The 25,873-nt window shown below is 47.8% G+C and overlaps 1 protein-coding gene across 2 annotated transcripts in view; it reads right to left on the bottom strand.

Moving 5' to 3' along the window:
* Positions 1 to 3,808: 3,808 nt before the first annotated feature.
* Positions 3,809 to 25,873, bottom strand: part of entr1 (endosome associated trafficking regulator 1) — a 34,182-nt gene continuing 12,117 nt past the window's right edge. For both annotated transcript variants that reach the window (XM_056274352.1, XM_056274344.1), the window contains 6 exons: positions 21,943 to 22,081; positions 21,717 to 21,790; positions 21,368 to 21,479; positions 13,466 to 13,528; positions 4,664 to 4,803; positions 3,809 to 4,138 (listed from right to left, as the gene is read on the bottom strand). In XM_056274352.1, the coding sequence (XP_056130327.1) occupies positions 4,048 to 4,138; positions 4,664 to 4,803; positions 13,466 to 13,528; positions 21,368 to 21,479; positions 21,717 to 21,790; positions 21,943 to 22,081 (619 nt within the window). In that variant the 3' untranslated portion in view covers positions 3,809 to 4,047. The remainder of the gene's footprint in view (positions 4,139 to 4,663; positions 4,804 to 13,465; positions 13,529 to 21,367; positions 21,480 to 21,716; positions 21,791 to 21,942; positions 22,082 to 25,873) is intronic.

Consider the following 25,873-nt stretch of genomic DNA (forward strand, 5'->3'; position numbering starts at 1 on the left):
GTGCCTGCGGAGCTCATGTCGGCTCGTTTTGTTTTTGTACGGCATGATGCTCACCGCTCACCCCTCCAACCCCCATACGATGGCCCATTTCGGGTTCTTGAGACGAGTCCTAAGGGTTTTGTGCTGGATACGGGTGGGCGTAGGGAGCGTGTCACGCTTGATAGGCTTAAACCGACGCACAGGGTGGCAGGCGAAGTTGTGTTTCCGGCCCAGGTTCCCCGTCGGGGTCGCCCTCCTTCCAGGACCCCGGCAGTGTCTTCACGGGTTCAGCGTTCTGCTTCTCAGCCGGCTTTGGACTGTGTTTCACCTACTGTTTCGGCTGAGGGACGGCGCAGCCGTTACGGCAGGCTGGCTAAGCCTCCAGTGAGACACTGATTTTCTTTCCAGGAGTCCCTTCTGGGTGTTCGGGGGGGGGGGGGGCTGTGTGGCTGACACTAGGGGCTATGCCTCTCACCCAGCAGGGCTGAGTTGGGGGCGTGGTTTATGTTGGGGGCGTGGTTTACGTTCCCGCGCTCTCTGGTGCAGGGTTCCTGCTGCAGTTTGGTTTTGGAGTTGAGGAATAAAGTTCAAACGCGCCTTCGTCTCCTGTGTTTTTCCTCATCCTGCCACAATATCAAGATTATATATTCATGTGGTTATATCAGATTATATATTCAGGTGGTAATATCAGATTATATATTTATGTGGTTATATCAGACTATATATTCAGGTGGTAATATCAGATTATATATTCAGGTGGTAATATCAGATTATATATTCAGGTGGTTGAGCAACAAGAGGAGGAAGAGATCATTTGGATGTAATAGAAAAAGAAGCAGGTGGTTTCATGGAATATGGTCTCCTGCTGGTGGACATAGTCAGTGTATGCGGGAGTCGTGACATGTATGGTGAAGACGCTGGTCTGAGACTGATGGGCTTTATCATGAAGTAACCTGTTCACCACCAATATCAGCATGTCCACCTTTTCTTTGAGATGGTGGGCTGGTTTTATGGAGGACCATCACCCTGCATGACGGCAGCTGTTATTCAGTCCATCACCTGATGAAGAAAAGTAAATGGCTTGATGACATGTTCAGATGTGTTGGACACTTCTTGGACAATAAATGAAATTTATTAACATATATCAATTAATGCTGACAGCAAAGACATTTTCTCCAGAGTCAGGGGACTTCCTGTTGTCCACCATCTACTCTTTCTGCACAATCCAACCAGTATTAAAGTACTATAACATTTGATTATGTTTTATTTATTTTTTTGATTAAAATTTTTGTAGTATCAACAAAAAAACAAGAACACATTTTTGAAGCAAGCAGGTCAATTAATAAATCAACCCAATCATAAAAACCATAGAAAGAAAAAGGAGAAAAAAATAGGAGAAGAGAAGAACAGAAAAAGGGGAGCATTAATCAGGAGAGAGAGATTGAAGAGAGTTACTAGAAAACATCAGCAAGGGTTGCCATCTGCCATAGATGTTATCAGTGACCTCTCACAGCGTGTCTGATCTTCTCCAGCTTCAGAAAGGACATGGTGGCCCTGAGCCACTGAGTGCTAGAGGAGCGTTGCTAGACTTCCTGTGGAGAAGCAGGTGGCGTCTCGCCAGTAAAGAAGTGAAAGATAGAACATCTACCTGCTTAGAGGTGACTTGGTAGCAGCCTTCTGGGAGCCCTAATACGGCAATGTGGGGAGAGACTTTTATAGTTTTTGAAAGTATTTTTGACAGTGTCACAGTAGTTCTGCCAAAAACATATAAGGTGTCTGCAGCGAATCATGGGGCTCGCGTGGCGTGACCGTGTTCCTCATGCTGAGATTCTTGCTAGAACAAACTGCAAGAGCATAGAAGCCACGGTCACTGAACACCAACTGTGTTGGCTTGGGCATGTTATCAGGATGCCTCAACAACGCCTGCCACGTCAAGTCCTGTATGGACAGCTTCATCTGGGTCGCTGGTCCGCAGGTGGTCAGAAGAAGCGATACAAAGACCAGCTAAAAACAGCGCTGAAGAAGTGTTGTCTTGACCCCTTGAGACTGGAGCAAGCTGCCATCAACCGTTCCAACTGGCAGGAGATCTGACTGCCACAGAGGTATAGAACAGCTGGACATGGAGAGGAATGTGAAAGAACAACAGAAAAGACTAAGGAGACACACAAACATGTCTGCCCCCACTAACTCAGACTTCATATGTCCAACGTGAAACAAAACTTGTGGATCAAGAACTGGACTCTACAGTCATCAAAGACCACACTGTTAATGAGGAGGGACGTCATCTTCGGACTCGATGGACTACCAGCAAGCAAGCAAGCACTGTATGTAGTAAGTATGTATGAAGGTGAATTTGTTTTCTGTTATGATGAACTTGAATTTTAATGTGCAGGCTGTGACAACAGTAGGACAACAGAGAAAATGTGTTAGCTGGCCTGCTGCCTCCGTTGCCTCAGCAAACGCTGAACAACACATGCTAGTTCCAGCAGCCAGGTGAAGACTAGTGTTTAGCTGCAGCTCATCTGATGGTTCTGGCCTCACAGAGGCAGAGACTGTACAGCAGTGGAGGCTGGTGCTAACAATTTTTTGGGGGGCGCAATTTACCACAGAGTGTGGTCAGTAAAACAGCAATAAGGTGTACTGCGTCAAGGTAAATTGTGCCCCCCCAAAACTTGTTAGCACCAGCCGCCACTGCTGTACACGTATACATAGTGCACACCCTCGCTACACCACCATCGTAATTCACATCAGCACAAATTAATCTTGGATAAGACAATCTGAGACAAAAATAACACACAGCCAGGACTTTTGACCTTACCAGAAAGGTGACTTGGCGCCTATTAATTCCACCTGGTCCCTTAGGCTGGCTAGCAGGATTTCTTTTCTTGCTTTTTTTTTTGTTGATTTTCCCCCTTTTTCTCCCCAATTGTATCCGGCCAATTATCCCACTCTTCCGAGCCATCCCGGTCTCTGCTCCACCCCCTCTGCCAATCCAGGGAGGGTTGCAGACTACCACATGCCTCCTCCCATACATGTGGAGTCACCAGCCGTTTTTCACCTGACAGTGAGGAGTTTCACCAGGGGGATGTAGCGCATGGGAGGATCACGCTATTCCCCCCCCCCCGAACAGGCACCCCAACTGACCAGGGGAGGTGCTAGTGCAGTGATCAGGACACATACCCACATCCGGCTTCCCACCCGCAGACACGGCCAATTGTGTCTATAGGGACACCCGACCAAGCTGGAGGTAACACAGGGATTTGAACCGGCGATCCCTGTGTTGGTAGGCAACAGAATAGACCACCACGCTACCTGAACGCCCCCAGGATTTCTTATTTCTAGATAACTGACCTTCTTCCTCAGGCCGGGCTGAACTGCTGAAAGTCGATGGCCATCACCCTGCTGGGGAAGACACCATTGTTTTGTATAAAGACAGACAGATGCTTAAAACATGTTTAACATGAGGGACGTTAAGTGTGGCGGGTCACAGCTGATGGTGCAGATGTGGACTAGATCAGTTAACATGTTGTGTCAGATTGAGATGGCCAGCATATCTTCTGTCTGACTTCCTGTTTCCTGTTGAGCCGGCCTTCAGCAGACATCTGCTGCCGCTTGTGTTGCTGTTGTTCACGACGGATTCTGCACCACTCTTGTTGGCTGTACGCATGTCTCGCTTGCTGTCTATCCATCTGCATGAGTGTTCTCTCTGCTTGTCTTCCTGTGTGAGTGAGACCTCCATCCATCCTGCAGCACACTAAGGTATTAAAGTGGTGTATGGGGTCATACCAGGACCACACTTAATAATAAGAAAACAGTGAATAAATGTTAATGTGCTTCTGTTTATTTATTTAAGTCATTCAGTTCATTTCTGATGCGTTACTATGACAACCAGGTCCTCCTGTCAGCCAGATAATCCCAGATGACAAATTCCAGACCAGCAAGGCAATCACAGAGTGCAATGAGCTCAGCAGACCAGCAGAGAAAGAAGACCGCAGACTGGAGTTAAACTTTTCATGACGTCCTACAAAGATCAACTACCATGCCGGCAGGCTCGCAGGCTGGTGGACTTCAGAGCTCAGCATGGAGATCAGAGATCTTGTCAATGGACTGCAGCATCTGAGAGACCAAAGACAAAGTCTCTGCTCCACCAAGCAGTTGTCTGAGGAGAGGAAGAGACAGAAAGAGAAGATAAGTTCACACTAGAAGCTTGGTTAGTGTTTGTGGTCAGTAGGTAAGGTTGGCAGTTGTGCTCAGTAATTGTGGTCAGCAATTGCGGTTAGTCATTGTGGTCAGTAGTTGTGACGAGTAGTTGTGGTTAGTTGTTGTGGTCAGTAGTTGTGGTTAGTAGTTGCAGTTAGTCGTTGTGGCCAGTAGTTGTGATGAGTAGTTGCGGTTAGTCGTTGTGGTTGGTTGTTGTGGTCAGCAGTTGTGATAAGTAGTTGCAGTTAGTCATTGTGGTTGGTTGTTGTGGTCAGTAGTTGTGGTTAGTCATTGTGGTCAGTACTTGTGATGAGTAGTTGTGGTTAGTCGTTGTGGTCAGTTGTTGTGATAATTAATTGTGGTTAGTTGTTGTGAGGAGTAGTTGTGGTCAGTGGTTGTGATGAGTAGTTATGGTCAGTGGCTGTGATGAGTAGGTGTGGTCAGTAGCTATGATCGGTTGTTGTGTTCAGCAGTGAGTACTGACTTGATGGAGCTCTGGGCTTGGCTGGCAGCCTGACTGAGGTATTCTGAGGCCAGCTGGGCGTTTTGTCTCATCGTCTTCACAACCTCCATCTCTGCTGCCTTCAGATGCTCCACCTCTGACCTGTAGGCCTCAGCCTGGCCCTGACATACCCACACACACACACACACAAACACACCAGTATATAAAGAAAACCCGTAAACTTTTTTTCCTCAACAAGTGCAGAATGCTTCAGAGATCATAACAATTAGAATGAATATTAATGAATATTAATGATGAATGAATATTAATCAGACAGGTGGATGCAGTGTTGGGAAGCACTGTCAACATACACTCCACTGTTTTACTGTGGTGGACACAGAGGGGGTTAAAAGGTGGTGTCTGAGTTAAAACCTTGTACGTGATGGCTTGACTCCATACCTACCAGTTTGTTAAAACTGTTCTAACCATCTGTCAGAACCGTGTCCAGGCTGGCCTGCAGCCTGCAGGACCTTTACCTACAAATGAAGGTCTGTCAGAGCCGTGTCAAGGCTGGCCTGCAGCCTGCAGGACTTTTACCTACACATGAAGGTCGGTCAGAGCAGTGTCCATGCTGGCCTGCAGCCTGCAGGACTTTTACCTACACTTGAAGGTCTGTCAGAGGAGTGTTATGGCTGGCCTGCAGGACTTTTACCTACATATGAAGGTCTTTTTTTTACATCTTTTATTTATTTCTGATTTTTCCCTTTTTCTCCCAATTTAGTGGCCAATCAATCCCTATTTTAGTTCAAACACCCACCCTCGTACTGCATGCGTTCACCAACTGCATCTCTCCAGCCGGCAGTCTCGAAGGAGACGCCTCCCCACTTTCGTGAAGGCTAATCCTGGCCGAACCACTGCTTTCCCCCCCACACACACCCAGAGAAGCATTCATGTGACGAACACAAGCCGACTCTGCCTCCCTCCCGAAGACAGCGTTGCCAATTATTGCTGCTTCATCGAGTCCGGCCATAGTCGAATCTGATGAGACCAGGGTATGAACCCCGGTCCCCACCGGGCAACTGCATACATATGAAGGTCTGTCAGAGCACTGTCCAGGCTGGCCTGCAGGACTTTTACCTACACATGAAGGCCTGTCAGAGCAGTGTTCTGGCTGGGCTGCAGCCTGCAGGACTCTACCTACACATGATGGTGTGTCAGAGCAGTGTCCAGGCTGGCCTGCAGGACTTTTACCTACACATGAAGGTCTGTCAGAGCAGTGTCCACGCTGGCCTGCCCCTGGTGGTGGGGCAGGCACTCAGAGGACAGGCTTCGGAGGTGGCGTGGCAGCTGCTCAGGAAACGGACCTCAGAGATGGCGTAGCAGCTGCTCGGGAAACACCTCAGAGGCGGCGTTGCAGCCGCTCAGGACTCGGGAAACAGACCGCGGAGGCGGCGTGGCAGCCATTTGTGGGACAGGCTTCAGAGGTGGCAGGACAACCGCTCGGGGGACAGGCTTCGGAGGCGGCGGGACAGCCGCTCGGGGGACAGGCATCAAAGGCGGCGGGGCAGCTGCTCGGGGCACAGGCTTTGGAGGTGGCAGGGCAGTCACTCGGGGAGCAGGCTTCGGAGGCGGCGGAAGGGCCACTCGGGACACAGACCCCGGAGGCAGCGCGGCAGCCGCTTGGGAAACAGACCTCAGAGGCAGCAGGACAGCCGCTCGGGAGACGGGCATCAGAGGCGGCGGGACAGCCACTCGGGGGACAGACCTCAGAGGCGGCGGGGCAGCCACTCGGGGGATAGACCCCACAGGTGGTGGGGCAGTCGCTCGGGGGACAGGCTTCGGAGGTGGCGGGACAGCCGCTTGGGGGAAAGACGTCGGAGGTGGCGGGACAGCCACTTGGGGGACAGGCTTCGGAGGCGGGGGACAGCTGCTCGGGGGACAGGCTTCGGAGGCGGCCCAGCAGTCGCTCGGGGAGCAGGCTTCGGAGGCAGCCCAGCAGTCACTCTTGGAGCAGATTTCGGAGGCGGCGCGGCTGATGGCTCGGGAACAGACCGCACGTCGGCAAAGACGGCCGATGACTCAGGAACAGACCAACCATTCTGAAACTCGGTGATGCTGGGCAGCTGAGACTAAGGAACGCTGGGCAGCTGAGACTCGGAGACGCTGGGCAGCTGAGGCTTGGGGACGCTGGGCAGCTGAGGCTCAGGGACACTGGGCAGCTGAGGCTCGGGGATGCTGGGCAACTGAACCCGACAGATCGGCTGAGGTGGCCGGTTGAACAGGAACATGTGGAAGGTGTCGGCCGGTGTGGCCAGCGGCTGGTAGTCAGACAGGACATTGGCCGGCTGCCAGGGAACATGGGACTGGTGGAGACTACGAGGACCTCCCCTGGCCAGGCGAATTCTCCAGAATGGGTCCAGTGCTGGAGCTGGCTCGGCACCACCCATTGATTGGTGGTTTACCGGCCGGTAGGCAGGCTGGTGGCTAGCTGTTTGAGAGCCAGCAGTCTGGGAGACAAGCTGCTGGTTATCCAGCTGGATAACCCCCCACAGGAGGCCATTCACACCAGACACCGGCCTTGGCCCACGGTGTCTCCGGTACATTGAACCATCCACTGGTTTCATACTTGGTCAGTTCATACTATCACGACAAGAGCAGGGAGAGGACCCAAGTGCAGATGGTGGAGACAAACCGGTTCAGACAATTCTTTTATTACACGAAATTAACAAACAGCAGGTACATACGGCAGGTACACACTAAGCGGGGAAAGCTCACAACAGACGAGGCACTCTGGCGACCAAGAGTCTCTGTGTGTGTCTCAATGTGTGTCTCAGTGAGAGTGTGAGACAAACCGACAATTAGCCAGAGCAACCGAGGAGCACATTAACAGTGGGGGCCAATCAGGGAGATTGGGCGCAGGTGCGCAGGGCCTGTACAACCAATCGGAGAAAGGGGAGGGAGATTGGGCACAGGTGTGCAAGACAGGGCAGAAACTGGACAGCCAATTGGAGAAAGGGGAGGTGAGTGACACCGAGTAATCAGGGTGATTCAGGCACACAGGCGCAGGTAAATTAAAACACCAATCAAGGGATGGGAGAGTGCTGATGACCCAAATCACACACCCATGACAATCCTTCCCAGCTCGGTCCCTCTGTCTAGCCAATCAGTACAAGTCCTTTTCTCCTTCCTTAGTGTCTAACCTGTCATACAACTCACCATACGCCTTTTCCTTTGCCTTTGCCACCTCTCTCTTCACTTTACGCTGCATCTCCTTGTACTCCTGTCTACTTTCTTCATCTCTCTGACTATCCCACTTCTTTGCCAACCTCTTCTTCTGTATACTTTGCAGTACTTCCTCATTCCACCACCAAGTCTCCTTGTCTTCCTTCCTCTGTCCTGATGACACACCAAGTACCTTCCTAGCTGTCTCCCTCACTATTTCTGCAGTGGTTGCCCAGCCATCCGGCAACTCTTCACTACCACCCAGCGCCAGTCTTAACTCCTCCCTGAACTCCACACACCAGTCTTCCTTCTCACCGTTTGATCCTTGGCTCTGCCTTCACTCGCTTCCTCTTCTTGATTTCCAAAGTCATCCTAAGTCATGTCGGCCGTCATACCAACATGTACCCTGGCTCTCCCGACTGACAGAAGCTAAGCAGGTGTGGGATTGGCTAGTACTTGGATGGGAGAACTCCCGGGAAAACGGAATTGCTGCTGGAAGCGGTGTTGGTGGGGCAGTCTTCCCTCTGGTCTGAATAAACAACAAAAATCCCAGTGCCCTTGTGCAGTGAGGGGGACACTGTGCTGTAGGAGATGATGTCCTTCGGATGGGACGTTAAACCGAGGTCCTGACTCACTGTGGTCATTAAAGATCTCATGGCACTTGCCACAAAGAGTAGGGGGTTCCCCGGTGTCCTGGCCACATTCCCAACCTGGCTCTCTAGCCAACCTGGCCACCTAATCATCCCCATGGAACTGGCTCAATGATTCCTCCCTCTACACCTCACGCTGATGTGCGGTGAGCGTTCTGGTGCAAAATGGCTGCCGTGCACCACCCAGGTGGTGCTACAATGCCTTGCAAAAGTATTCAACCCCCTTGACAGTTGTCAGTAACTTCTGCTCACACATATGTTCCTGAACAATATTATTGTTGTGAACCCATACGCTGTAACACTTTTTATTAATAAATTAAAAAGTTAAATACAGTGCTTGCATAAGTATTCAACCCCTTGTGCTCTGAAAGCTCCAAGTTTACACAAATGACAAATTCTTCCTAAAACAAACTCAAGTTAACACAAGGGGACATAACTGGTGTGCAGCTGTTAAGATATTAAAGTGAGGGTCTGGTTTATGGGTATAAAAAGCACTCTGCGTAAAGTTCATTAGCCGGGCGTGAACTCCATCAGAACATGAAGACAAAGCAGCAGAATACTGAAGTAAGAGACAAAGTGATTAAAGTGCAGAAGGAGGGAAAGGGACACAAAACAATATCCAAGTGTTTGGATGTCCCACGGAACACTGTTGGATCCACGGTCAGAAAGTGGAAGCTGCATCACACCACCCAGATGCTGTGTAGGACAGGCCGTCCCTCAAAGCTCAGTGTCCAAGCAAGACGTGGGCTGGTGAGGAAAGCCACACATGATCCTGCAGTCACTCTGAAGAAGCTCCAGAGGTCAGTGGCTGACACTGGAGTAAATGTGCATGAGTCAACCATATCACGGCTCTCCATAAATCTGGCCTGTATGGGAGGGTGGCAAGAAAGAAGCCGCTGCTCAAAACTATGCATATACTAAAAGTATGGTTGGAGTTTGCTACCAAGCATGAGAGAGACCCAGTTAGGATGTGGGTAAAGGTTTTGTGGTCAGATGAGATGAAAGTTGAGCTTCTTGGCCAAAACTCAAAGCGTTATGTGTGGTGCAAACCTAACTCTGCTCATGCCCTAAAAAACACCCTCCCTACAGTGAAGCATGGCGGTGGCAGCATAATGCTATGGGGCCCAAGATGGGCGGCACAGTGGCCCAGTGGTTAGTGCTGTCGCCTCACTGTAAGAAGGTCCTGGATCCAAACCCCGGGGTTGTCCAACCTTGGGGTCATCCCTGGTCGTCCTCCATGTGGAGTTTACATGTTCTCCCCATGTCTGCGTGGGTTTCCTCTGCGTGCTCTGGTGTCCTCTACCATCAGAAAGACATGCATGTTAGGGTTAATACTCCTGTCTGTGCCCCTGACCGCATGGCAAGACCAACTGGAGTTGGTCCCCGGGTCCTGCACGGCGGCTGCCCACTGCTCCTAGCTACACAGCTAGGATGGGGTAAATGCAGGGCAGAATTTCCCCACAGGGATTAATAAAGTATCTGAAAATAAAAGTAAGAACGAAAAAGAAAATCATGGTTGGACAAACCTGGGGTTCGAAGCCAGGACCTTTTTGCTGTGAGGCGACAGTGCTAACTACTGCGCCACCGTGCTGCCCAATCATGATTGTTACTGCAGTAAGTACTGATATGTGGGGGTTGAGTATGTATGCAGGCACTATATTTTAGTTTATAATGTATTAATAAAGAGTCAGCAAAACATAACTTATGCTGGTTGTGGGAACATGCTGTAGAGCTTATGGCTTCACAACAACAATACTGTTCAGGAACACATGTGTAAGAATCTTCTATACTCCAGACATTGCTGATGACTTGTCAAGGGGGCTGAATACTGCTGCAAGGCGTACTGTCCATGTTGGTGGTGGATGGGGTGAGTTTCCCCACCTCTCTGTGAGGTGCTCTGGGTGTCTGGCTAAATGTAAATGTAATCTATTGTCATCGTCTCCCAGACTTGCTTTTTGGATATGCACCTACCAGCTTCCTCAGATCCTCTGCAGTGCCTCCTAGTCGTCCCAAGGATCTCAACAACAACACATGGGGACACGGCATTTAGCCCCTGTGGCCTGCTTGAGGACCCGAGGGACTCCACCTCCACCTCTGTGGACATCTTCACAACAAAACTGAAGACTTAAACCCATCCATCCATTATCCAAACCGCTTACCCTGCTCTCGGGGTCACGGGGATGCTGGGGCCTATCCCAGCAGTCATTGGCCGGCAGGTGGGGAGACATGCTGGACAGGCCACCAGGCCATCACAGGGCAACAGACTACGAAGCATATCTCGCCGAAAAATGAGACACAAATAGTGACATTCATACTTGATTTAACAGAGAAATCCCTCCCTAAACAAAGTTATAACGGTGTCTTGTTTCCTTCTCTAGGCCGTTTCATCACAGCATCCAGGCAGAAGAAACAGCCGTTTAGAGAGGAGAAACAGCCATTTAGACAAGAGAAACAGCTGTTTACAGAGAAGAAACAGCCGTTTAGACAGCAGAAACAGGCGTTTAGAGGAGAAACAGCCGTTTAGACTGGAGAAACAGACATTTAGACAGGAGAAACAGCTGTTTAGAGCAGGGGTTTTCAAAGTGTAGGAAAGTGAGCCTCCCCTCAGAGAACATAAAAACAGCTGCGCCCCCCCTCCCAATTATTATTGCTATTATTACTATTATTGTTGTTGCTATAATGTATGTTCCACTCAGGTATAAAAACGGGTTTCAACAATAAATGATATATCTTTGAAGATGATCTTTTATTTTTTTAAGCATCTTTTTCAAACATTTTTAAACATCTTTATCTTTATGTTTTAAACATCTTTTTAAACAGTTTTAAACGTTTTAAACATATTTTTAAACGTTTTAAACATCTTTTTAAAGTGGGGTTTACCTGCCTTAGCTATGCGCAGCGCCACTCGGTATGATGCTTCGGTTGCCATGGTATTTACGGCGCTAAATGTGTCACTGACTTTCTTCTGTCACCGCAGTTCTTTTAGCTTCCTATCCAACATCGCCTGTGGCTTGGTCACCAGACCTGGGTGTTTGGTATCAATATGACGCCGGAGTTTACATGGTCTCATACTGTCGTTAGCTAGCACCTCTTTAACGGCAGATAACACACTGCGGCAGTGGGGCGTCATCAGGACCAATCCATGAAAATCCAAACTGTGAATAATCCTGGTCCTACTTCCTCCGTGTTCTGCTTGCCCCAGACGCTGCCTCCTTTCTCACTGTAGGTCATGTTACTGAAAATCCATCCATTTTGCTCCAAGCATTGCTGAAGTTAAATAAATTTAGCTAGATGTTTACAGTTACTTTTTCTTCACGTTTTTTTTCTCACGATGCGCCTCCCCAGAAGCTCCCTAGCGCCCCCCAGGGGAGGCGCGCCTAACACTGAAAACCCCTGGTTTAGAGAGAAAAAGCTGTTTAGACAGGAGAAACAGCCGTTTAGACAGGAGAAACAGTCGATTAGAGGAGAAACAGACGTTTAGACAGGAGAAACAGCCGTTTAGAGAGGAGAAACAGACATTTAGACAGGAGAAATGGTCGTTTAGAGAGGAGAAACAGCTGTTCAGAGAGGAGAAACAGCTGTTTAGACAGGAGAAACAGCCGTTTAGACAGGAGAACCAGCTGTTTAGACAGGAGAAACAGCTGTTTAGAGGAGAAACAGACATTTAGACAGGAGAAACAGCCGTTTAGAGAGGAGAAACAGACATTTAGACAGGAGAAACGGTCGTTTAGAGAGGAGAAACAGCTGTTCAGAGAGGAGAAACAGCTGTTTAGACAGGAGAGACAGCCGTTTAGACAGGAGAACCAGCTGTTCAGAGAGGAGAAACAGCTGTTTAGACAGGAGAGACAGCCGTTTAGACAGGAGAACCAGCTGTTGAGAGAGGAGAAACAGCCGTTTAGACAGGAGAGACAGCCGTTCAGAGAGGAAAAACAGTCGTTTAGACAGGAGAAACAACCGTTTAGACAGGAGAAACAGTAGTTTAGAGAGGAGAAACAGCCGTTTAGAGAGAAACAGCCGTTCAGAGAGACAAATAGTGACATTCATACTTGATTTAACAGAGAAACCCCTCCCTAAACAAAGTAATAATGGTGCCTTGATGTGTTTTCCTTCTCTAGGCTGCTTCATCACAGCATCCAGGCAGGAGAAACAGCCGTTTAGACAGGACAACCAGCCGTTTAGACAGGAGAAACAACTGTTTAGAGAGGAGAAACAGCCGTTTAGACAGGACAACCAGCCGTTTAGACAGGAGAAACAGCCATTTAGACAGGACAACCAGCTGTTTAGACAGGAGAAACAGCTGTTTAGAGAGGAGAAACAGACGTTTAGACAGGACAACCAGCCGTTTAGACAGGAGAAACAGCCGTTTAGAGAGGAGAAACAGACGTCAGAGGAGAAACAGCTGTTTAGACAGGAGAAACAGCCGTTTAGACAGCAGAAACAGCCGTTTAGAGAGGAGAAACAGCCGTTTAGAGAGGGGAAACAGCCGTTCAGAGAGGAGAAACAGCCGTTTAGCGCCTCTTCGGCTCCAGTAATTGGTTCACTTGTTCTAGGCTTTGGAGATGACACTCTCTGCCTTTAAATGGGACGAGTTGGACCATACTGTGGTCTGAACTGCTCAGATCTGTATCAGAGACAAACATAAGCACCACAACAGTCCGGCGCCCCTCCCCGTGAGGCAAATATGCAAGTTGTGATAATGGGCTACACAAATAAAACCGACTTGACTTGACTTGTCTTTTAGCCTGGCCTTTAACTGAAGTGCCTTGTCATTTGTTGTTTTACTCGTCGATTGTTGCTTCATTCTTTTATTTGTTTTTTTGCATTTTTGTGCCTTTACTCACCACTGTTTACTTTTGTTTTTGTAGCATTGTGTTGTGATCATGTGCAGGACACTGGCTTACAGCCACAGCATGAAGTGTGCTACATACATAAAGACTGACACAATGAGTCAGTCAAACTCTCTCTTACTCACCTGAAGATGTTGTACCTCCAGTCTCAGTATGGTGACGCTGTTCTCAGCCTTCACTGCTCGTTTCTGACAGACAGACAGACACACACACACACACACACACACACACACACACACACACACAGGCAGACAGACAGACAGATAGGTTAAGATGCAGACCAGACAGACAAATATCCCATCTGTCAGACCACAGCTTGTGTATATCTGTAGGCTAAAGTTCCAGGTAAACATGTTGTCGTAATGTCCGTGGTGATACTGGAGGAAAATTGTACACCATTAAAGATTTGTCAAGTAGTTGCCATTGGGGGCGTCCGGGTGGCGTAGCGGTCTATTCTGTTGCCTACCAACATGGGGATCGCCAGATTGAATCCCCGTGTTACCTCCGGCTTAGTCAGGCGTCCCTACAGACACAATTGGCCGTGTCTGCGGGTGGGAAATCGGATGTGGGTATGTGTCCTGGTCGCTGCACTAGCACTTCCTCTGGTCGGGTGGGGCACCTGTTCGGGGACTGAGGGGGAACTGGCGGGAACAGCGTGATCCTCCCACGCACTATCCTGGTAAAACTCCTCAGTCCTCACTCAGCTGTCTCTGATAAGCTTTTACCGTCAACAGAACCAAACACCTGAAACAAGAACGGCAGATAGGTTCATGTATGAGGTTGTGCTGCATACGTGGGTCTAGACGTAGGTCTAGCTTTTACCTTCAACAGAACCAAACAACTGAAACAAGGACGGCAGATAGGTTCATGTATGAGGTTGTGCTGCATACGTGGGTCTAGATGTAGGTGTAGCTTTTACCGTCAAAAGAACCAAACAACTGAAACAAGGACGGCAGATAGGTTCATGTATGAGGTTGTGCTGCATACGTGGGTCTAGACGTAGGTGTAGCTTTTACCTTCAACAGAACCAAATCACTGAAACAAAGACGGCAGATATGTTCATGTATGAGGTTGTGCTGCATACGTAGGTCTAGACGTAGGTCTAGAGTTCACACTACAGTTTGCATATGTTTAAGGTTTAAAGGTCCAGTCCAATGAAACGCCATCCATCCATTATCCAAACCAGTCATCTTGCTCTCAGTCACGGGGATACTGCAGCCTATCCCAGCAGTCACTGGGTGGCAGGCACACGTGCGCACGCATGCACGCGCGCGCACACACACACACATTCACACCTACGGACAATTTAGTACGGCCAAGTCACCTGACCTACATAGTAATAATAACATATTTTATTTGTTGGCGCCTTTCAGAGCACTCAAGGACACCTTACAGAAGACAGTAAAAACCAGCAGCACTGTATCAGACAGCATAACATCAAAACACAGCAGGGTAGACAATAAAAAGTGAACACAACAGATAAGTATAAAATCATCATCTGCACAAAACTCAATGAAGCATGGATCAGACTGAACATGCCAGTTTGAAAAGGTGCGTTTTGAGATGGGATTTGAAGGTTGAAAGAGAGTCAATGTTGTGAATGTCTTGTGGGAGAGAGATCCATAGGCGGGGGGCAGAATGACTGAAGGCTCTAGACCCCATGGTAGTCAAGCGGGCTGATGGTGTAGTGAGTTGGAGAGCAGGAGAGGATCTGAGAGTGCGTGAGGGCATGTGGATATGAAGGAGTTCAGAAAGATATGAAGGGCCTTAAATGTGAGGAGCAGAATCTTGAAGCCAATACGGTATTTAACAGGGAGTCAATGGAGTTGCTGAAGAACAGGAGTGATATGATCTATGGAAGGAGTTCTGGTAATTATATGGGCAGCTGAATTCTGGACCAATTGAAGTTTATGAAGACACTTGAGGGGAAGACCAAAGAGGATAGAATTACAGTAGTCAATACGGGATGTAACCAGGGTGTGAGTGAGTATGGCGGTGCTGTTAGGTGTAAGTGACGGGTGAAGATGATTAATATTGCGTAGGTGGAAGTATGCAGACTGAGTAACATTGTTGATGTGGGCTTCAAAAGATAATGTGCTGTCCAGGATGACACCCAGACTCTTAACCTGAGGCGATGGAGGAAGTATAGAATTGTCAATAGTCAGAGAAAAACTATCAGGTTGGGCCAAAGTAGATTTAGTGCCTACTAGTAGGACCTCAGTTTTATTACTATTAGGTTTGAGGAAGTGGTATGAAAACCAGGATTTAATTTCTAGTAAGCAGTCAGAAAGGGAAGTGGGCAGAAGAGTGGGGGTAGGTTTGGTAGTTAGATAAAGCTGGGTGTCATCCACGTAGCAGTGAAATTGAATGCCAAATTTCCTGAAAATGTGGCCAAGAGGTAGTAGGTAAATAATAAATAGGAGGGGTCCCAATACAGAGCTCTGGGGAACACCGGTAGTAACAGGAAAGGACTGAGATCTCAAATTTTTAAGTTGGACAAACTGAGTGCAGCCAGAGATATATCATCTAAACCAGTCCGGGGGGGGGGCAGCTTTACAATGGAACCTAATCTCTCTAGGACAGTGGTTCCCAAACTTTTTTCCTTGGAGCACCCCCCCTATTTGTTTCTAAGAAAAGCTGAGCCCCCCCCCCCTCCCGGCCCGCACACACACGCTAAGAGAAAAATGATTCATTCCAAATATTCAATTGCAAAAATTAACATTTTCACCTTTATCTTCAATAAATGTCTCATTTCCATCCTCAGAACATGTGTTTAACGTCTCGTCTCGTATAAGCTTAACTTTTTCTTTTCTTTTAACAACCAAACAGAGTAGGCCTGTTGACATCTGACTCAGGCTCACTGAAACATCAACATATTAATACTGTTGTCATGTGACTCAGGCTCACTGAAATAACAACAACATAGTAGTACTGTTGTCATCTGACTCAGGCTCACTGAAACCTCAAAATATTAATACTGTTTTCATCCGACTCAGGCTCACTGAAACAACAACATATTAATACTGTTGTCATGTGACTCAGGCTCACTGAAACAACAACATATTAATACTGTTGTCATGTGACTCAGGCTCACTGAAACAACAACATAGTAATACTGTTGTCATGTGACTCAGGCTCACTGAAACAACAACATAGTAGTACTGTTGTCATGTGACTCAGGCTCACTGAAACAACAACATATTAATACTGTTGTCATGTGACTCAGGCTCACTGAAACAACAACATAGTAGTACTGTTGTCATGTGACTCAGGCTCACTGAAACAACAACATAGTAGTAGTTGTCATGTGACTCAGGCTCACTGAAACAACAACATAGTAGTACTGTTGTCATGTGACTCAGGCTCACTGAAACAACATATTAATACTGTTGTCATGTGACTCAGGCTCGCTGAAACATCAACATATTAATACTGTTGTCATGTGACTCAGGCTCACTGAAACAAGATATTAATACTGTTGTCATGTGACTCAGGCTCACTGAAATAACAAGATATTAATACTGTTGTCATGTGACTCAGGCTCACTGAAATAACAAGATATTAATACTGTTGTCATGTGACTCAGGCTCACTGAAACAACAACATAGTAGTACTGTTGTCATGTGACAGGCTCACTGAAACAACAACATAGTAGTACTGTTGTCATGTGACTCAGGCTCACTGAAACAACAACATAGTAGTACTGTTGTCATGTGACTCAGGCTCACTGAAACAACAACATAGTAGTACTGTTGTCATGTGACTCAGGCTCACTGAAACAACAACATAGTAGTACTGTTGTCATGTGACTCAGGCTCACTGAAACAACAACATATTAATACTGTTGTCATGTGACTCAGGCTCACTGAAACAACAACATAGTAGTACTGTTGTCATGTGACTCAGGCTCACTGAAACAACAACATATTAATACTGTTGTCATGTGACTCAGGCTCACTGAAACAACAACATATTAATACTGTTGTCATGTGACTCAGGCTCACTGAAACAAAAACATATTAATACTGTTGTCATCTGACATCCACATGCACATCATGTAAAGTTGTGAATGTGGACGGACAGTAGGCCTGTGTGTTATTTTGGCTCTAACAGTAACATTTGTACTGAGTGTGTACCGTCCTGTTCTTTCATAAACCAGTAACACTGTTTGTTTGACAGGCAGTGTGTGTTATTTGGCACACACAGTCACAATAACAATAGCTTCTTGCTTACATGTTTTATACCGAGTCTGTGCCATCCTGTTCATGCAGAAAGTAATGGCCACCTCGGGCTTGCATGGTTGTGACCAGGGATGGGATGTCAGGTGCGGTGCTTGTGACAGCCAGCCTAGAGTCCTGGTGTACATGGAGTGTGTTGTGACCAGGGATGGGATGTCAGGTGCGGTGCTTGTGACAGCCAACCTAGAGTCCTGGTGTACATGGAGTGTGTTGTGACCAGGGATGGGATGTCAGGTGCGGTGCTTGTGACAGCCAGCCTAGAGTCCTGGTGTACATGGAGTGTGTTGTGACCAGGGATGGGATGTCAGGTGCGGTGCTTGTGACAGCCAGCCTAGATTCCTGGTGTACATGGAGTGTGTTGTGACCAGGGATGGGATGTCAGATGCGGTGCTTGTGACAGCCAGCCTAGAGTCCTGGTGTACATGGAGTGTGTTGAGGGTTGTATTTTTATTGTTACTGAGGGCTGTGTCACACAAATGTGTAGTGCTGCATGAAGGGCAGAATAACCCTTGTAACTGTGGGTTTAGGGTTAGGGGAGATAGCAGTGGCACTGATGAAAAGACAGGAGGTGGAGGTGGAGCTGGAGGTGGCAGAGTTGAAGATGATAAGATTTACATTGGGAGTGATGAAGAAGGACAGGATTAGGAATGAGTATATAAGAGGGACAGCTCAGGTTGGACAGTTTGGAGACAAAGCAAGAGAGACAAGATTGAGATGGTTTGGACGCATGGAGGAGAGATGCTGGGTATATTGGGAGAAGGATGCTGAATATGGAGCTGCCAGGGAAGAAGAGAAGAGGAAGGCCAAAGAGGAGGTTTATGGATGTGGTGAGGGAGGACATGCAGGTCGTTGGTGTGACAGAGGAAGATGCAGAGGACAGGAAGAGATGGAAACGGATGATCCGCTGTGGCGCCCCCTAATGGGAACAGCCGAAAGTAGTAGTAGTAGTAGTGGTAGTAGTAGTAGTGGTGGTGGTGGTGGTGGTGGTGGTAGTAGTAGTAGTAGTAGTAGACAGTTAAGTGAGTCTCACATAGCCAGACCTGTCTGCACACTTTGTTTTAACACTGGAGACAGTCTGGCTCAACCCACTACCATTGTGCTATAGGGGAACAAATGTTCTGCCTTGTTTGTATTTTTTGGGGGGTGGGGATTTTCCCCCCAATCGTTCTTGGCCAATTTCCCCACTCTTCTGAGCCGTCCCGGTCTCTGCTCCACCTTCTCTGCTGATCCGGAGAGGACTGCAGACTACCACATGCCCCCTCCTATACATGTGGAGTCACCAGCCGCTTCTTTTCACCTGACAGTGAGGAACATGTCTGTGAATGTTCTCATTCATCCAGGTCATGGTTATCCAAAGGAATTGAATCAAGTGCAACTGGACTTGGTATATATCCGTGAAGACGTTTCACCTCTCATCCAAGAGGCTTCATCAGTTCGTGCCTTTCTGACTCGACCAAGCTAGTCTGACTGGCTGGTGATGAAACTCAGATATTTAGCCTCTTTGGAGTTGTTATCAGAGCTGATGATGTCCATGGCTCTTTGTGTTCCGATGTTTAGCAACAACAGTCGTTATCAGAGCTATTGATGTCAATGGCTCTTTTGTGTTCCGATGTTTAGCAACGACAGTCGTTGGAGGTGTTAGATTCGACTTCGTTAGTGCTCCATTCAGTGGTCATGAGTCGTTGGAGCTGTTAGTGACCGACTGTTGTTCTTGGAGGCTAAGCTTTTGAGTCTCCTGGGTAGAGATGAAAGGACGGCACTGAAATCAATAGCTCTGATAACGACTGTCGTTGCTAAACATCGGAACACAAAGAGCCATGGACATCAATAGCTCTGATAACGACTCCAAAGAGGCTAAATATCTGAGTTTCATCACCAGCCAGTCAGACTAGCTTGGTCTAGTCAGAAAGGCACGAACTGATGAAGCCTTTTGGATGAGAGGCAAAGCGTCTTCACGGATATACACTCACCGGCCACTTTATTAGGCACACCCGTCCAACTGCTCGTTAAGGCAAATTTCTTATTAAGCCAATCACATGGCAGCAACTCAATGCATTTAGGCATGTAGACATGGTCAAGACGATCTGCTGCAGTTCAAACCGAGCATCAGAATGGGGAAGAAAGGTGATTTAAGTGACTTTGAACGTGGCATGGTTGTTGGTGCCAGACGGGCTGGTCTGAGTATTTCAGAAACTGCTGATCTACTGGGATTTTCACACACAACCATCTCTAGGGTTTACAGAGAATGGTCCGAAAAAGAGAAAATATCCAGTGAGCGGCAGTTCTGTGGGCGAAAATGCCTTGTTGATGCCAGAGGTCAGAGGAGAATGGCCAGACTGGTTCGAGCTGATAGAAAGGCAACAGTGACTCAAATAACCACTCATTACAACCGAGGTATGCAGAAGAGCATCTCTGAACGCACAACACGTCGAACCTTGAGGCAGATGGGCTACAGCAGCAGAAGACCACACCGGGTGCCACTCCTGTCAGCTAAGAACAGGAAACTGAGGCTACAATTCGCACAGGCTCACCAAAATTGGACAACAGAAGATTGGAAAAACGTTGCCTGGTCTGATGAGTCTCGATTTCTGCTGCGACATTCGGATGGTAGGGTCAGAATTTGTCATCAACAACATGAAAGCATGGATCCATCCTGCCTTGTATCAACGGTTCAGGCTGGTGGTGGTGGTGTAATGGTGTGGGGGATATTTTCTTGGCACACTTTGGGCCCCTTAGTACCAATTGAGCATCGTGTCAACGCCACAGCCTACCTGAGTATTGTTGCTGACCATGTCCATCCCTTTATGACCACAGTGTTCCCATCTTCTGATGGCTACTTCCAGCAGGATAACGCGCCCTGTCATAAAGCTCGAATCACCTCAGACTGGTTTCTTGAACATGACAATGAGTTCACTGTACTCAAATGGCCTCCACAGTCACCAGATCTCAATCCAATAGAGCACCTTTGGGATGTGGTGGACCGGGAGATTCGCATCATGGATGTGCAGCCGACAAATCTGCAGCAACTGCGTGATGCTATCATGTCAATATGGACCAAACTCTCTGAGGAATGTTTCCAGTACCTTGTTGAATCTATGCCGCGAAGGATTAAGGCAATTCTGAAGGCAAAAGGGGGTCCAACCCGGTACTAGCAAGGTGTACCTAATAAAGTGGCCAGTGAGTGTATAACCAAGTCCAGTTGCACTTGATTCAATTCCTTTGGCTGACAGTGAGGAGTTTCACCAGGGGGACGTAGCACATGGAAGGATCACACTATTCCCCCAGTTCCCCCTCCCCCCCAAACAGGCGCCCCGACCAACCAGAGGAGGCGCTAGTGCAACGACCAGGACACATACCCACATCTGGCTTCCCACCCACAGACACGGCCAATTGTGTCTGTAGGGACGCCTGACCAAGCTGGAGGTAACATGGGGTTTGTATTTTTTAAACTAATCACAGTCGTGTTGGGCGGGGCTAAGCCCAGGACGCAGCTATGAAAACGGCAACACACAGAAAGCTGAAGGGGACTGAAGTCAGTGGAGGGAGCCTGCAGGCTTACACCAACAGCGTACATCCACTGAGTCAGACTACACTTAAGTTGAAGTTGAGAGAACATTTTCATAGCACACCACAACAGAAAGGGTCCTGCATGAAACAACTGGTGCGTCTCAGCTGATGCACAGCATCCATGTGACCAGCAGGTGTCCCCACATGTGCTGTGAGTGAAGCACTTTCCAACACAATGGTTCAAAGCTCCAGAAAGCCTCGTTTCACCATCACTAGTCGTACCGTCATCAAATGAAGGTTCTGTTCAACAGACAGCACCATGCTCTCCAGCTCCTGGGCCTCCTTCTCCTCCTCACGCCTCCTCTGGCGCAGCTCCTCCGACAGCTGCAGCGCTCTGAGGGTTTGACAGACATGATGGTAAATTCTCCCATGACTGGCAAGCAGGGCTGAGCTGTGACTGGCCAGTGGGGCTGAGCTGTGATTGGTGGGTGGATGGGGCTGAGCTGTGATTGGACGATGGGGCTGAGCTGTGACTGATGGGTGGGTGGGCCTGAGCTGTGATTGGTGGGTGGGTGGAGCTGAGCTGTGATTGGCCGATGGGGCTGAGCTGTGTTTGGTGAGTGATTCTGACCTCTGTTCACTGGCGTCTGATTTCTTCTGCAGCTCTTTGATGGTTCTCCTCAAAGCGATATTCTCCTCCTTCAGCTGAACACACACACACACACACACACACACACACACACACACACACACACACACACACACACACACAGAGATCAGGACAGTTGAATCATTATGTGTGTGAGTATGTATAATATGTATATAAGTACCATTTTTGTGTTTATGAGGGTGTGTACCTTCTGTAGCTGACTGCTCCTGCTGCTCCTGCAGGAGATGGGAGGCGCGGCCATGGATGTCTCATCATCTCCCTCATAGTTCTCCCCTTCTTCTCTTCCGCCTGCACTCGTCCTGCTGACAGCAGCCCTGCAGGAGAGCCTGCATTGTTGTCACACAATGTAGTGTCAGTATACACACACACAGTGTGGTGTGTGTGTGTGAAGTCAACAAAGTGTGTGTTTGTGTCTCATGGGCAGCTCATTTTAACACTTCAAAAAAACTTCAGAATTTTAAGTGTTTCAGTACTGTTTCCTAACAAATGTGTGTGGATAGAGAAATGTGCTGACTGAAAGTGTTCTGTGAACACTCACAGAGGATGTATGTCAGAACACCTACATACATCACTCTCATCTTTCACAGCCCTCACATCAAACTGAATCAAACTTTTTAAAGAATTCAGATCACTGTAGGGATCTGCTGTGGGAATGTCAGACATGTTGATTTCAAACATGTGACATCATATTTCTAAAGCACTGAAATCAGTTATCAAGATGAACACGAGGCTTTCCAAGTCACATAATGGAGGAGTCAAGTCGAGTCACATGATGGAGTCAAATCAAGTCACATGATGAAGTCAATTCAAGTCACACAATGAAGGAGTCAAGTCACATGATGGAGGAGTCAAGTCAAATGACATGATGAAGTCAATTCAAGTCACATGATGAAGGAGTCAAGTCAAGTCACATGATGGAGGAGTCAAGTCAAATGACATGATGGAGTCAAATCAAGTCACATGATGAAGGAGTCAAATCATGTCACATGATGGAGTCAGGTCAAGTCACATGATGGAGGAGTCAAATCAAGTCACATGATGGAGTCAGGTCAAGTCACATGATGGAGGAGCCAAATCAAGTCACATGATGGAGTCAAGTCAAGTCACATGATGAAGGAGTCAAGTCACATGATGGAGGAGTCAAGTCACATGATGGAAGAGTCAAGTCACATGATGGAGGAGTCAACTCACATGATGGAGGAGTCAAGTCATGTCACATGATGGCGTCAAGTCAAACTATTTATACAGCACATTTCATACACAGAGCAACACAATGTGCATTACATATAATGACAATACAATTGCAACTCAATCATAAAAGTGCAAATACAGAAAATAAACATGCATATCAACAGGTGTTAGTGCAGTTATACAAGATTTGTGAACAAAAAAGAATCTCCCTTGTGTGCACGTGTAGTCAGTTCTCCTCCCAGGTCTCCGTGGTGATGGTGGTTACCACTGGGACGCTGACTGCCATTCCCCTCATCACATTCTATTTTTATAAATCCATATAATTTTTTTTTTTTTACATGATGATGCTGGTCGCGTGGCTTGGGTCCTGGACTGTTCCGGTGGCGTCTGGACACTGCTTGGCATCCTGCGCATCATATTCCTCATAAATCTGATAAGTCCATTATAACTGTGTTATCCTCTTCAATGTTGTATTGTGTTGTATAAACGCAACATCTATTGCACGCTGTCCGTCTTGGGAGAGAGATCCTCCTCTGTTGCTCTCCCTGAGGTTTCTTCCTATTTTTTCTCCCTGTTAAAGTTTTTTTTTTTAGGGAGTTGTTCCTTATCCGATGAGAGGGTCCAAGGACAGAATGTTGTGCTGCTGTTAAGCCCACTGAGGCAAATTTGTAATTTGTGATATTGGGCTATACAAATAAAACAGAATTGATTTGATTTGAATATACAAAACACACACACACACACACACCAAAAACTTAGCCATCAGTGGCGGCTGGTGCTAACAGTTTTTGGGGAGGACGCGATTTGCCTTGGCGCAGCACACCTCACAGCTGCTTTAATGTCCAGACAGTCACAGTTATGAAGAAGGACAATGTAGCCTACAGATTTGATCTATAGGCTACACTGAGCCTGAATTTAGGAGACGCAGTCTCAATAAGTGCGACTGCGCCATTTCTATCCAGCCAGGTCTGGGTCAGTTGGGTGAAACCCAGGTTATGGGTACTTATAAGATCATTAACTAAAAATGACTTGTTCGTTAGCGACCTGGCGTTAATAAAGCCATTTTTACTGTCCGCGGTGCAAGGCTTTGTGGGGGACTGATACTTGAGTCTGAAGCGGTAATAAATAGTTTAGATTGCTACATGTTACAGGGAGATGGTTTATTATTGCAGGAATTGTATAGTAGAGTGACAGTCATTAGTATCCTTAGGCTCACACTCGCTAATCATCAGCTGCGCAGTGTGTTAGAGGATTTTAATGTGAATTCCCTGTTCATGGCGAGGAGACGTGATCCATGAAAACTTGGATGTACTCTATCATGTCTGAAGAGGTATGGGCGGTGCAAGAAGGTAATAAAGTTGTATACTGACTGAGCAGCAGTATCCCTTGAGCCGTGTATGAAGTTGATGGACATGGCAGCATTTGATGTCTTCAAAGCTGGGACACAGCAGCAGGCCAGAGATAATGATGATGAGCTGGCGGTCTGATTGTAGAAGGCTGGTAATAAGATTCGTTAAGTCATCTTTAAGTGGCTCTGATTTTTTTTTTTTTTTTTATTCTTGGGGTCATCACTTCCCACATGGATGACAATGGTTGAGGCAGATGGGTTTTGATCCAGCAGCTGTGGGACTTTGGAATCTATATCCTGGACTCAGGGACCCAGGTAGCAGAAGGTTTTAGCCGCAGGCAGGGTGATGTGTCGAACTATGGATGAGCTGACAACGAGCACAGATGGAGGTCTGAGTTGAGTAGCCAGTGATTGATGGTGAGCCTCCCAGAAGTGAGGGTGCCGTCTAGGCCCCTTCTGAGCTACGTGCCCCTTGGGTTTAGCGGGAGACTGTAGTGCTGCCTGGCTGGATGGCTCTGGCCTACCAGGACGAGGCTGAGTGGCCATTTCAGTAGTCGAAGGTGGCGTGGGTTTAGCTGGTTGATCACAGCCAAGATTTTCCAGCACCTGGCACTGGTTCTTCAGCTGCAGGTAGTCCTGTGGAGTGAGATGTTGCGAGTGAGAGGACAGGTCGACACAAGCAGCACCAGAAGCACAACTGGAGGATCTTCCAACCAGGGAATGCAGCTGAGTGGTTATCGCTGTAGGGACAGACACAGCGGCGATGTGCAATGCAGCTTTGACAGAGGATCTCACACGACCACTCCTGGAACTAACAGGAGCAGTCGCCGCTAGACAGTGAGCAGGATCGGGAGATGCTCCAGTGGGGACATGGTCTGGGAAGGATTCACCAGTATCACCTGGGTGGTCTGAGTCTTCGTCTGTCAGCACTGCAAAGCGATTTGTCAGGTGGAGTGGTGGAGGAGAAACGACCAATCCCCCCCTTTTCCTTCCTCCGCTGACCAGGTTAACTGTGGATTGGGGGTCAAGCGAGAGGATGGCCGAGGGTGTAATGGATCCTACAGAATGGTATCCGCGACGGCAGAGTTCATAGCCGAAATCCTCTTAGCCTGTGTGGCTGCCATGTCAATGTGACTTGAAAGTAGGGAGTCCTTCTTCCGCAGCTCCACAGAGAGCTCACTGATGTCTTCCTTGAGGTTAGTAACCTCTCTGTTGGCGCGCGTGTGCAGCAGACCGTCTTGACAGGGGATGCTGATAATGTAAAAGCAGCGGTGAAGTTAGCTCCTATGCTAAAAACAAGCAGGGTTATGCTAGCAGCAATCCACTAGCAGCAAGCTATCCCAGCTGGGAAGCTTATGACTTAAGAGCTGAGTGTCCGATCACTAAAATTTTTACGGTGTTAAAACATATTACTAAAACAGCCAGGATCAAAAGTGTAACATAAAAAAGGGGTTTAAAACTGGATTAAAAACATCACTTTATTCCGCAGCTTCTGGTGGACAATACTGACGCATGCACAAAGAGGGATGAAGTAAGTTGAGAACATTATTTGAAGGTTCTGTTGTCTTCTCAGGTGGTT

The sequence above is a fragment of the Lampris incognitus genome, chromosome 1, assembly GCF_029633865.1.
Source record: "Lampris incognitus isolate fLamInc1 chromosome 1, fLamInc1.hap2, whole genome shotgun sequence".
In the NCBI taxonomy this organism is placed as follows: Eukaryota; Metazoa; Chordata; class Actinopteri; order Lampriformes; family Lampridae; genus Lampris; species Lampris incognitus.